Here is a 12,402-nt window from a genome sequence, read left to right as displayed (position 1 = left end):
GACTTGTGGCACCTTAGAGACTAACCCATTTATTTGAGCACAAGCTTTTGTGAGCTTTTCGTGACGCATCCAAAGAAGTGAGCTGTAGCTCACGAAAGCTTATGCTCAAATAAATGGGTTAGTCTCGAAGGTGCCACAAGTCCTCCTGTTCTTTTTGTGAAATTTAAGATTTTAAAAATCCTGTGAGCATGAAATTTACCAAAATGGAGCATGAATTTGCTCAGACCCTGGCTGTGTGCCTACAGCCGCCTAGCCGTTGGTCCAGCCTGTTCCTAATGCAGAGAGTCGATAAGAAAGGGAGGTGCTGGCAGTTGGTGCTTGTTGTAAATGGGACACTGTCTGTATTCACACGGCCACTCTGCCCACGCATAGCGCAGCCGGGTGGCAGCGTCCCTGCAGCCAGGGCCGGACAGCGTCACTGTGTGGGCAGATGCAGACAGCATGGGTGCTGGAAGCCACTGACACGGCTCCTGCGCCAAGAGCTGGGACCCGTGAGAGCAGCACACCTGCCAGAAGAAGCACAGACCAGTCACGTGACCTTGCTCGGCAGCACGGGGCTGTAGCTCTGTTGTTTTCTGGCTTGGGCGGCTGCGGTGCTGCGCTCTGGGGTGGAGACTGCAGGGCTGCTCTGCAGTGCATGTGGCTGCTAAGGGCCCCACGCACCTCCCAGCTCAGCCTCATCTCCCCCTCGGACAGCAGGCTAGATCGCCCCTCTAGCCCCGGGCTCTGTCCACTGCAAACTTTTATTTCGACAGCTAGCCAGCATGCGGTGAGAGCTGCCTGCCCTGCTGACATCTGGCTGATGGTGCTGGAGGGGTCACGTGCCCCACGGACAGCACTCAGGCTAGCCCAGTAAGAGTGCAGCCCCTCTGCCCTGGGCGCTTGCCTTGAGCCATGCCGGGACCCCCACGCACATGCTCCTCACCTCAAAGATGCGGTCGTGCATTAGAAGCAGCTGGAGTTCCTGGCCATACGTGACGTTAATGAGGCCCCTGGCTCCATCCACCACGACTTTTGTAGGATATGGGCCTTGGAAGACCAGGTCTTTCTCTCCATATGCCACAGCTCGGGCTCCCAGGTGCAGCCGATATGCCACGGTCTGTTTATCCCGGGGGTGAATGCTGCAAAAAGGGAAGCACGGGGGAAATGATGGGGAGAGGGCAGGGAGCCACTTCCAGTGGTGCAGCCAAAGGCAGTGGCTCCTGAAACTCCACCTCTGCCAGCAGAGGGTGCCGTGTAGCTCCAGGGTGCCCTCACCCCACCCCAGCAGCAAAGAGCTTCGTCTAACCGGAGGATGAGTCAACGGGACCCTGCAGAGAGCAGCAGCTGGCTGGGGAGGTTGGTGGGGGAGTAGGTGCCGGAGGGAGCAGGTCTGCCAGGGAGGGGGACTGACTGAGACAGCGGCCAACCCTGGAGGTAAAGAAGTCAGCCATGGAAGGGGAGGGCACGAAGACAACAGGAGGCAGTCTAGTTCCAGGGGCAGGGAAAGGACTCCTGGGCAGACCCCCCCTGCACTGAATGGAAAGGGGGCACCCATCTGAAGAGACCAGGCTACCGAACAGATCCCAGCTCAGCTCCCCAGGCTGCTCTGGGGGGCAACGGGCCCCAGAGATCTGGCACCAGGCTCTGCGGTGATGTCCGTCGCCCCTTCCATGTACGCTGAGTACACCGACGCTGCAGGAACCTGTGTGCGAAACACACCTTGACCGGCCTCTCCACTAAGCCCTCTGCCCACTCGCGGTGGGCTGGTCGCTGGCTCTGAGCGCCTGCCCCCAGTACCTGTGTCCTTTACTGGCTCTCACAGCAGTGCACCCAAGCCCGCTGTGCCGCCCGGTACTTGACAGGGCTAGCGACCTATACATCTCCCCACCTCTCACAGGCGGGGAAGAACTCAGCGGGATGCAGCTGGGGAAAGCACAGTGAACAGATCTGGGAGGCCAGTGACATGGCGGTGGGGAGTGGCCCTGGAGCACTGTGCATTAGGGGATTTCTTCTCCCCTTTCGGCACTCCCTGTCCTCTTCCTCTCTCCCGGCCCTGCCCCACTCTCCTCCCACACTCCTCCCTGCTTCAGCCCCACCCCTTGGGCATGCGGAAAGGCCCTGGCACCTCCAGGCCAGGCGCTACAGAACGTCCTCTGGGCACACTGCAGGCTGCTGTGCAGGGAGTGGGCAGTTACCTGCCGTAGGGCGAGAGCTCGTCGCACAGATCCACCGCCACGGCCATGAAGGTGTTGGGCATTCTCTTGTTGGGCGCATAGCCGTAGTCAGCGGTCTGGTGCCACCGAATGCGGGGGAAACTGTCATCCCAGTCCTGGCGGCGGAACGTGGATAGCTGCAAAGATAGGGAGAGCTGGGAAAGAGCTGATCCCCCACCAGGGCCAGAGCCCCCCAGCCAGCCCTGCTTCCCAGTGTCCCACACACCAACCTGCCCCAGCAGAGGGCGGCCCAGGAGGCCCTGACTTGCGCCAGCAGCCCCGTACTAACTCCCCATGTGGAGAGTGGAGCTTCTGCTCCACCCCAGACCATGAGACATGGGGGCCAGGGGACGCCCCAGCCAGGCAGAGCGGGGTCACCATGGCATAGAGCAGCAGTTCTCAATCAGGGGTCTGGTTTCAGGGGGCCCACCAAGCAGGGCCAGCATCAGACTCACTAGTGCCCAGGGTGGAAAGCCGACTCCCCACCACCCTGAGGCTCAAGCTGAAGCCTGAGCTTCGCAGGGCCCCAGGCAATTGGCCTGCTTGTTACCCCCAGGGGCTTTTACATAGGGGGGCTGGAATAATGGGTACGGGGGGGGGGGCTGAGAGCCATTGAACCGAACTGTAAACCCTGCATAGGACGGAAACCACTTCAAGTCAGGGGGTGCTGCTGTACCCAGCACCTTCGCTTTTATAGGCAGAACAACCGTTGCGGCACAGGGGGGCCGTGGAGTCTTTATAGCGTGCGGGGGGCTCAGAAAAACAGGTTGAGGCCCCCGGGCACAGAGGGTGGCAGGCAGGCGGAGGAGGTGTGGTGGGCTGGGACAGACGGAGGGTGACCGGTGGGAAGGGCGCTGGGCGAGGCCCATCAGCAGGACTGCGGGCAGGGCACTAACTCGAAGGTCAGCTGACTCTCACTTCGTCCCCTCACGCCCTTTCCCTCCACAGCCCTGCTGAGCTCAGTCCTCCTCAGAGTGCACCTCTGACACTCCTCCACCCCAGCACTCGCCTCCTTCCTCCCCTTTCCTGCCAGTCCTCTCCCTCCACCCAGATGTTCCCTCTTTCCTCCTCCTCCCCAACTCACCTGAAGCCAGGAGAGTCTGGGGGTGAGGCAGAGGAGGGGACAGAGCAGGGGTGGCGTCTCTTCCCCCTTTCTCCTCCCAGTGCGTCAAGAGGGGAAGTAACAGGGTCTGAGATGTGGGGGGCCCTGTCTTCCCCCATCCCCGTTCTGCTGTGAGATAGAGACAGGAGCAGAGGAGCCAGCAGGGCAAAGACCCCAGCCAGAATGAAAAGGGGACAGGCAGCAGTGCCTGACTGCGCCCCAGGGGCAAGAGGGGTGTATCATCCCTTCAGCACAACTCACTCTCCCCCTACAAAGCCTCTGTGCCGGGACTTGGGGCCTATGGGAAAACCACTCCTGGGTCCATTAGTGTCAAGGAGTCAGCAGGAAACCTGTGATCAGACTGACTCAGCCCGGCCCTCCCTGCCGGTCCAGCACAGCACCAGGGAATGCTCTGCAGTGACGTGAAAGAAACGAGCAGCAAGCAGGAGCTGGATCTGAGCAGCGACTACTGTCTCCGTGGCGCGGTCAGTACCCTGGCTACCACTCACCTGGACAAACCCGAAGGGGAGGAGCGGCTGCGTTTGCCCATCAGACCCGGCGTGGAAGGCCTTGCGCCAGTCCGTGAGGAGAGCCGGGAATGTGCAGTTGTACAGATCTGGGTTTATGAAGGCGTTTGTTTCGCCTGCAGTGAGCACATGGGACAAGTGAGAGCTGGGTCCAGCACCCAAAGTGGCATGGCTGGTGCTGTGATACGCTGCCAGACTTACCCTGGTACCAGATAACGCCCGTGAGGGACATGTTGAGGAGCGGGTGGATCATCGCGTTCCAGAGTACAGAGGGCATGTCAGGGCCAGAAAGCAGCGTGGGAAGAAGAAACCTACGACACGAGACAAGCACTGATTGGTGGGGGGCAGCGGCTCACGCCACACAAGGTGACCGGCCGACTCCAGGTGGCATTGATCCCCTATGTTGGGCAATCACTGGATCTGTTCCTCGGGGACTGGATACACAGGACCAGAGGAGGTGAACCGTTTGGGGTCAGATTGACAGAGCTAAAAGCACTGGAAAAAGACGAGCTCAGCCTGAGGGAGATGCGATGGAAAAACAGCCTCTAGGGAAGGGGTTAAATGGTCACTAACGAGATGCAGTTACCAACTCCATCTGGGGTAATTCCAGCACGTCCCCGCTCCAGCCCTACCTGTGTCATTGCCCTAGCTGTGTCACACTCCCCCCCAGGGCAGAAAGCTGCCAAGCTCTGTACCAACCCACAGGGGAGGCTTTTCAGAGTGGAAAGTCAGGGCTTGAATTACTCCGGCACAGAATGAAATCGGGTTCAGGCTGGCCCAGCAAGGGCTGGAGGCAGTGGCCAGGGAAGCTTCAGGGGAGTGGGAGCAGTTCATTCAGATGGAATGGGTACGGAGTGGGCACTGAAGCGGGAAGGCATATACTTAGGGCCCTACCAAATTCAAATTCACAGTCCATTTTGGTCAATTTCATGGCCAAGGTTTTTTAAAATTAGTCAATTTCACAGTTTCAGATGTTTACATCGGAAATGTCATGGTGTTGTAACTGCGGGGGTCCTGACCCAAAAGGCGGTCATGGGATTGCCACCCTCCCATCTGCCCTGCAGCTGGCAGGCGCACTGCTTTCAGTGGGCAGCCAGAGAGGAAGGCTGCTGGCCAGGCACCCAGTTCTAAAGCCAGCACCACCACCAGCAATGCTGAAGTGAGGGTCGCAGGCTATGGGGAGGGGGTGGGCTACCATATGTCATAGAATCACAGAATCTCAGGGGTGGAAGGGACCTCAGGAGGTCATCTAGTCCGACCCCCTGCTCAAAGCAGGACTAACCCCAACTAAATCATCCCAGCCAGGGCTTTGTCAGGCTTCTCGTCCACTGTAGTCCCCAGTCCGTTTCTGTCCAGTTTTCCCGGCAGTCTCCTGCCCCAGTGGGAGGCTGACAGCTGGAGCTGCAGAGCTTCTTGCAGCTGGGGGAGGTTCCTGGAGATGGGTCGGACCTGCCCTGGGAGTGGCCCCTGCAAGTGAGGAGGAAGTCTGGTCCTTGTCCTTCCCCATCCCCAGCCAGGACTAGCAGCTGGAAGCTGTGCAGGGTAGGAGCCCCCAGCTGGGTGCCAGATTTCACGGGGAGATCAGATTTCACAGTCCATGACATGTTTTTCACAGCCCTGAACTTGCTCTCAATGTCCTCACCGTCTGGCGTTGCCTTTGAGCCCGCACTCGTGCAGCGCCCTTCTTGAGGACCAGGCCTCAATGCAGGTCCCTCCCCAGGAGGACTCCACCAATCCTATGGGGTACTGGAGCATCTCATACAAGTGACGGCCAAACAGCCAACACACAGCTGAGAAGTAGCTGAAGTTCCCATGACCCAAGTTTTCTGTTCAGGAAAGAGAAGGCAAATATCAGAAAACTGCAGGCGATGTGAACATCGGGGAGCTGCCAGAGGCAGAGTTGCAAGTGCTGGGGGACACCCCCTGCCAGGGAAATCCACCCTGTGGGAGGGCCAGTGCAAGGAGAGCGTCCACCTGGCCAGTGCTGTCTGATCCAGAGGAACGGTTCCAAGGGGAGGGGAAGTGTTAGGCTGAATATCAGGGAAGCCTTCCAGAAATGGGCACCACCTCTCAAGAGACGGGAGAGATTCCCGTGAGAAGTACCCTGCATAATGACAGGTTTCAGAGTAGCAGCTGTGTTAGTCTGTATTCGCAAAAAGAACAGGAGGACTTGTGGCACCTTAGAGACTAACCAATTTATTTGAGCATAAGTTGCATCTGATGAGGTAAGCTGTAGCTCACGAAAGCTGATGCTCAAATAAATTTGTTAGTCTCTAAGTTGCCACAAGTCCTCCTGTTCTTTTTCTGTTAGAAGTAGACACTGTAAAACATGCTGGAGAGAACAGCGTGCATTGATCCCAGGGGCTGCCTGGAGAGAACATTGCTGCTCCCTACACCGGCTTCCCACCCTTTCAAGGTCTTGGTCCTTATCTTCAAGGCACGCAATGGCCGAGGCCCAGCGTATCTAAGAGCCCCAAAGTCCAGGATGAAGGTGTGGTTGACAACTCCATTCCTCAGGCACAATGGAACTTTCTAGCACCATGGTAAAGCTGGTCTGTCCAGGAGACAGAGATTTCTCGGGGGCTGGGTCCAGACTCTGGACTGAACTCCCTCAGGACCATCACAAACCTCCCCACCTTCCACTCCAAGGGCCAGGTACATTCTCCAACCAGTCATTGCTAAGACACAGAGCAGCATGGCCACGTACAAACAACAACAAAACCACTCCCAAAGCAAACGGCTGCACTGCATGCATGATCCTGCCCTGGGAGAGGATGAGAGAAAGAATCAGCTGCTCATGACTGTTGCTAAATGTACAACTGGAAGGCGCTCAGATATTTGTGAGGGTGGGAGAAGAACCTATACTAGGGTGACCAGATAGCAAGTGTGAAAAATTGGGAAAGGGGTGGGGGATAATAGATGCCTATATAAGACAATGCCCCAAATATCAAGACTGTCCCTATAAAATCTGGACATCTGAACATCCCTAACCTATACACACTAGAACAAGTATGGTAGAAATCAGAGCTGGAAGAGAACACCTACAGGATTTTAAATTTATACATAGGGTTTGCTCTCTTTTGCTTCTTTATGTTGGATGAAGAAGGCCTGAAAGGTTCTTTCTGCTTGTTTTTTTACCTTAGCTACAGGCATCTGGTCTCGCCTGGTTAAACAACAGGGTTCTTGAAAGTCTCAGAGAACGTGTGTTGACCTTCTTGCCTCTACAGTAGGCTTTGGAGTTAAACAGGCTCTTTTTAAGGGGGATTTGTACAGACCCACTTTGTACTCACCAGCTGTCGGTATAGACCACTCCAAGTCAATCTTAGCCAGGTCCTGCAATTCCACTTCAGACTGAATAAGAGCGGCCGTGAACACACGGATATATGGATAGAGAGATGCCTCGGAGAGCTCCTTACTGGCATTGAGTATCTAGGAAACAAGCAGGGTGGTGAATCATCATGGCCTTTCCCACAGCAGTCCTGGCTGCTAACTGTGTGGTTAACATACAGTCTGCAGAGCTGAAACCCTGCAGCTCCCAGTGACAAATACTCTGGAGGGTGAGGTCACTTAGGAGTGCAAAACGCTGGAAAGTTGTGGAAGCTCCAGCCAGCATGGGAGAGATTTAAAACTAGACTGGACAAAACACTAGGAAAACTGAACTGGATTTCTATGATTCCTTGTAGCTCACTGAGCAAGCTTAATGTCTGACACGGACAGATCAAAAGGGAACAACTTTCTTTTCCTTTGGAGATAGTTACCAGGCCTGTCCCAACCCCTGCAAAGGCTGATGCCTCCTTACCTACTGGAGATTACCTGGGAAACTGTCATCTCCATGTTACTTTGCCCACTGCAAAGCCAGACGTCTCCAAAGTAGATATCCCGCAGCGTCAGATTCTTTGGCTCTTCCCTAGAATGCTGCTCTGCCATCACACTATAAGGGCCACCATGGTCCATAGGAGCCAGTACAACTTTCCAGGTCTCCGAGTGCTCTGAAACATGAAGCAAAGGACCCTGACTTTATAGCAGCAAGCACAGATCCCTGATTGGTATCAATCCAGCGAAACAAACAGAGGTTTTTATTAAATGAAAAGGGACATTTCATATTATGGTGCTTTAATAGGGCTAATTGTACAAAGCTGAAAACAATTATGAGCCAAAGCAGCTGGGAGGAAGAATTTAATTAGAAAAATATGTGCAATAATTAGGAATCATTTAAGAACATCTTACCCAATGCCCCAAAAGCCACAATCCCACAAATGAGGAAGAAGGCTGGGCCCATTAAAAAACCAAACAGGTTTAGAGGGGAAGTGAAGACAACTATAAAAACTAAAAAAAAACCATATAACAAATAGAAGAAAGGTGAAGTTGAGAATAATTAATATAAATCAGAAGTTAGGAATTGCAGAAAATTGATAAGGGAAGCAAATGGACACAAGCAGACATCTATGGCCAGCAGAGTCAAGGAGAAAAAGAAGGAGTTTTTAAAATGTATTAGGAACAAAAAAAATCCTGACAATGGTATTGGTCCATTACTAGATGGAAATGGCAGAATTATCAATGACAATGCTGGAAAGACAGAAGTGGTCAATAAAGATTTCCTTTCTGTATTTGGGGGGGAAAACAGATGATATAATCTAGGGCTGTTCCACCCATCACTAAGATGAACAAGTTTGTTCACATTTACGGGAGATAATGCCGCCCTCTCTTGTTTACAATTTCACCTGAAAATGAGAACAGGCGTTCGCGTGGCACTTCTGTAGCCGGCACCGCAAGGTCTTTACATGCCAGATACACTAAATATTCGTATGCCCCTTCGTGCTTCGGCCAACATTCCAGAGGACATGCTTCCGTGCTGATAATGCTTGTTAAAAAATAACGTGTTAATTAAATTTTGACTGAACTCCTTGGGGGACAATTGTATGTCTCCTGCTCCGTTTTACCTGCATTCTGCCATGTATTTCATATTATAGCAATCTTGGATGATGACCCAGAACACATTCGTTTTAAGAACACTTTCACGGCAGATTTGACAAAACACAAACATTGTACCAGTGTGAGATTTCTAAAGATAGCTTCAGCACTCGACCCAAGGTTTAAGAATCAGAAGTGCCTTCCAAAATTGGAGAGGGACGAGGTGTGGAGCATGCTGTGACGGGGCGTACCAGCCCCGCACTGGGCTGCCAAGGGCGGACCAATCATTGTTGGCCCAGGAGGCCACGCCCCCTCTTCCCTAATGCATATGCTCCAAGTGGAGAACTCAGATAAAAGGAGGCAGCCCAGGCCAGTCAAGGGGAGGCGGGGGTGAAGGAGGAAGGGAGTACACTGCTGGCTCCTGCAGAGGTACCTGCAACACCCCTGGCGGTAAAGTCTGGGGACCGGGTCTACCCACCAAACAACCCGCCAGCTGCGGAGACCGCCGTGGAAGCCGAACCACTGCCCGTTGAGGATGTTGCCTAAACTACGCCCCAACCCCGAGAGCTGTGAGGCCTGTAGACTGATTGCTCGCTTGCCTTACCCCGCCCCAGGGTTGCAGCCTGCTTGCTGCTTTGCCCTGCCTACGGGGCTAATTCCACAGACTGTTTGATTTTTTGGTGGCTCAGAATCCAAGGATTACCTGTTTAGGTGACCCCGTGCGGGGGGCCGGGCCACAGCTGTCCGAAATCACCCACAGGGAAGCCCACGACCGAGTGGCGGAGTGGGCCACCCCTATACTGGACTGACAGGGTATAAAGAGCTTCTATATCCTGCTTTGGATCATTATCGAGCAGAACCTGTCATCAGCATGGTTGTCACCAGCATCACCTCTGGAATGGTGGTTGAAATATGAAGGGACATATGAATCTTTAGCGCATCTGGCATGTAAATATCTTGCAATGCCAGCTATAACAGTGCCATATGAAAGCCTGTTCTCACTTTCAGGTGACATCGTAAACAAAACACGGGGAGCATTATCTCTTGCAAGTGTAAACAAACTTGTTTGTCTGAGCGATTGGCTGAACAAGAAGTAGGACTGAGTGAGTCGACATTGTTTTTTTTTTTAATGCAGTTATTTTTTGTACAGTAAGTTCAACTTTCACAATGAAGAGATTGCACGACAGTACTTGTATGAGGTGAATTGAAAAATACTATGTCTTTTGTTTTTTACAGCACAAATATTTGAATAAATATAAAGTGAGCCCTGCGCACTTTGTATTCTGTGTGGTAACTGAAATCAATATATTTGAAAATGTAGAAAACATCCAAAAATATTGATATAAATAGTATTCTATTATCAACAGTGCAATTAATCACAATTAATTTTTTAATCGCTTGACAGCCCTGATATAATCTCATCATAGGAGGAGGATAACATGCTCCATTTCACTAGTTTCAGAGTAACAGCCGTGTTAGTCTGTATTCACAAAAAGAAAAGGAGGACTTGTGGCTCCTTAGAGACTAACCCATTTATTTGAGCATAAGCTTTCGTGAGCTACAGCTCACTTCATCGGATGCATACTGTGGAAAGTTTAGAAGATCTTATTATATACACACAAAGCATGAAAAAATACCTCCCCCCACCCCACTCTCCTGCTAGTAATAGCTTATCTAAAGTGATCGCTCTCCTTACAATGTGTATGATAATCAAGTTGGGCCATTTCCAGCACAAATCCAGGTTTTCTCACCCCTCCCCCCCCCATACACACAAACTCGTTCTCCTGCTGGTAATAGCTTATCTAAAGTGACCACTCTCCTTACATTGTGTATGATAATCAAGGTGGGCCATTTCCAGCACAAATCCAGGGTTTAACAAGAACGTGGGGGGGGGGGGGAGGTAGGAGAAAACAAGGGGAAATAGGCTACCTTGAATAATGACTAAGTCACTCCCAGTCTCTATTCAAGCCTAAGTTAATTGTATCCAATTTGCAAATGAATTCCAATTCAGCAGTTTCTCGCTGGAGTCTGGAGACTGGGAGTGGCTTAGTCATTATGCAAGGTAGCCTATTTCCCCTTGCTTTTTTCCTACACCCCCCCCCCCCCCAGACGTTCTTGTTAAACCCTGGATTTGTGCTGGAAATGGCCCACCTTGATTATCATACACAATGTAAGGAGAGTGGTCACTTTGGATAAGCTATTACCAGCAGGAGAGTGAGTTAAGGGGGGGGGGGGTGAGAAAACCTGGATTTGTGTTGGAAATGGCCCACCTTGATTATCATACACATTGTAAGGAGAGTGATCACTTTAGATAAGCTATTACCAGCAGGAGAGTGGGGTGGGAGGAGGTATTTTTTCATGCTTTGTGTTTATATAATAAGATCTTCTAAACTTTCCACAGTATGCATCCGCTGAAGTGAGCTGTAGCTCACGAAAGCTTATGCTCAAATAAATTGGTTAGTCTCTAAGGTGCCACAAGTCCTCCTTTTCATTTCACTAGTGTCGCTGGAGGGTATTAAACAGAGGCTACTGCAGTTCGATATTTTAAAATCAGTTGGTACAGATAATCTACGTCCAAAAGTTTTCAAAGAGCTGGCTGAGCAGCAGACTGGGCCACTGATGTGGGTTTGTAATTCGTCTTGGAGCACCAGGGAACTTCCAGAAGACTGGCAGAAAGCTAATGTGCCAATTTTTATAAAGGGTACACAGGTCGACCTAGGTAATTATAGGCCTGTCAGCCGGACTTTGATCTCAGTCAAGATAATGGATTAATAAACTATCGGAAGGTAACGTAATTCATGCAAATTGACATGGGTTTAAGGAAAATAGATCTGGTCAAACAAATTTGATTTTTTTTATGAGATTGCATTTTTAGTTGATCAAGGTAATAGCACTGACGTAATATACTTAGACTTCTGCAAGGCATTTGACTTGGTACAACATGACATTTTGATTAAAAAAGTCAAATGATATAAAATTAACATGGCACACATTAAATGGATTTAAAACCTGCTGATGGCTCTCAAAGTGTAACTGTAACTAGAGACTCATCATCACCACGCATGTGTGCTCCAGACAATTGTCAGTTATTGCAGAAAGCAAACAGGGACTTGGGAAGTTGGGACTAGAACACGCCTCCTTCACTTCCTTGTACCTCTTGGGCTACTGGAGAAGCCCTCTAACTAGTACAGCTCCCTATCCTCTCTGAAGGTCAGATGGCAATAACACAAAGCCAAGAAATCATAGAGGACACAGGGTTCGGTGCCACATTCCCCCACTGCCTGGGAGCTCGTCTGTAGGACATCCACTTGGCTGCTGAAGTGGATAGGTGCTATTGTTTGGGGGATGTTTCCTGGCCCTCATCAGAGGCAGGGAGTGGGGGCAGAGAAGCCCTGGAAGCTGTGTGGTCATGGGGAAGTGCAAAGCAGTAGGAATCTGAGATTTATTTTATTACCTTCAACTTGTGCCATTTTCTTCATTATTACTTTGCTGTCTTTGGAAAGAGACAGGGTAACATTAGCGCCAGATTCCCCGTAGCCCCATACCACTGCGCCGGCTGGTTTCTTCTGTAATACCATGTGGTCACCATAATAGGATGCAAAGCGAAACGTCACACCTAGGATCCACAAAAATGTCATGATCAGCCTGTCAATATTTTACTCCTCAC

General features: G+C 51.6%; 1 protein-coding gene across 2 annotated transcripts in view; it reads right to left on the bottom strand.

Annotated features, from left to right (window-relative positions):
• Positions 1 to 39: 39 nt before the first annotated feature.
• Positions 40 to 12,402, bottom strand: part of SIAE (sialic acid acetylesterase) — a 16,873-nt gene continuing 4,510 nt past the window's right edge. The window contains exons 3-12 of one of the 2 annotated variants that reach the window (XM_073321038.1): positions 12,190 to 12,351; positions 7,638 to 7,813; positions 7,115 to 7,253; positions 5,467 to 5,650; positions 4,026 to 4,135; positions 3,807 to 3,940; positions 2,178 to 2,332; positions 1,556 to 1,684; positions 926 to 1,121; positions 40 to 506 (exon numbers count right to left, since the gene is read on the bottom strand). In XM_073321038.1, the coding sequence (XP_073177139.1) occupies positions 273 to 506; positions 926 to 1,121; positions 1,556 to 1,684; positions 2,178 to 2,332; positions 3,807 to 3,940; positions 4,026 to 4,135; positions 5,467 to 5,650; positions 7,115 to 7,253; positions 7,638 to 7,813; positions 12,190 to 12,351 (1,619 nt within the window). In that variant the 3' untranslated portion in view covers positions 40 to 272. The remainder of the gene's footprint in view (positions 507 to 925; positions 1,122 to 1,555; positions 1,685 to 2,177; positions 2,333 to 3,806; positions 3,941 to 4,025; positions 4,136 to 5,466; positions 5,651 to 7,114; positions 7,254 to 7,637; positions 7,814 to 12,189; positions 12,352 to 12,402) is intronic. The other variant, XM_073321039.1, reaches the window with a different exon arrangement.

This window comes from Lepidochelys kempii, chromosome 22 (assembly GCF_965140265.1).
Source record: "Lepidochelys kempii isolate rLepKem1 chromosome 22, rLepKem1.hap2, whole genome shotgun sequence".
Lineage (NCBI taxonomy): Eukaryota > Metazoa > Chordata > Testudines > Cheloniidae > Lepidochelys > Lepidochelys kempii.
This window is presented reverse-complemented; position numbering and strand designations above follow the sequence as displayed.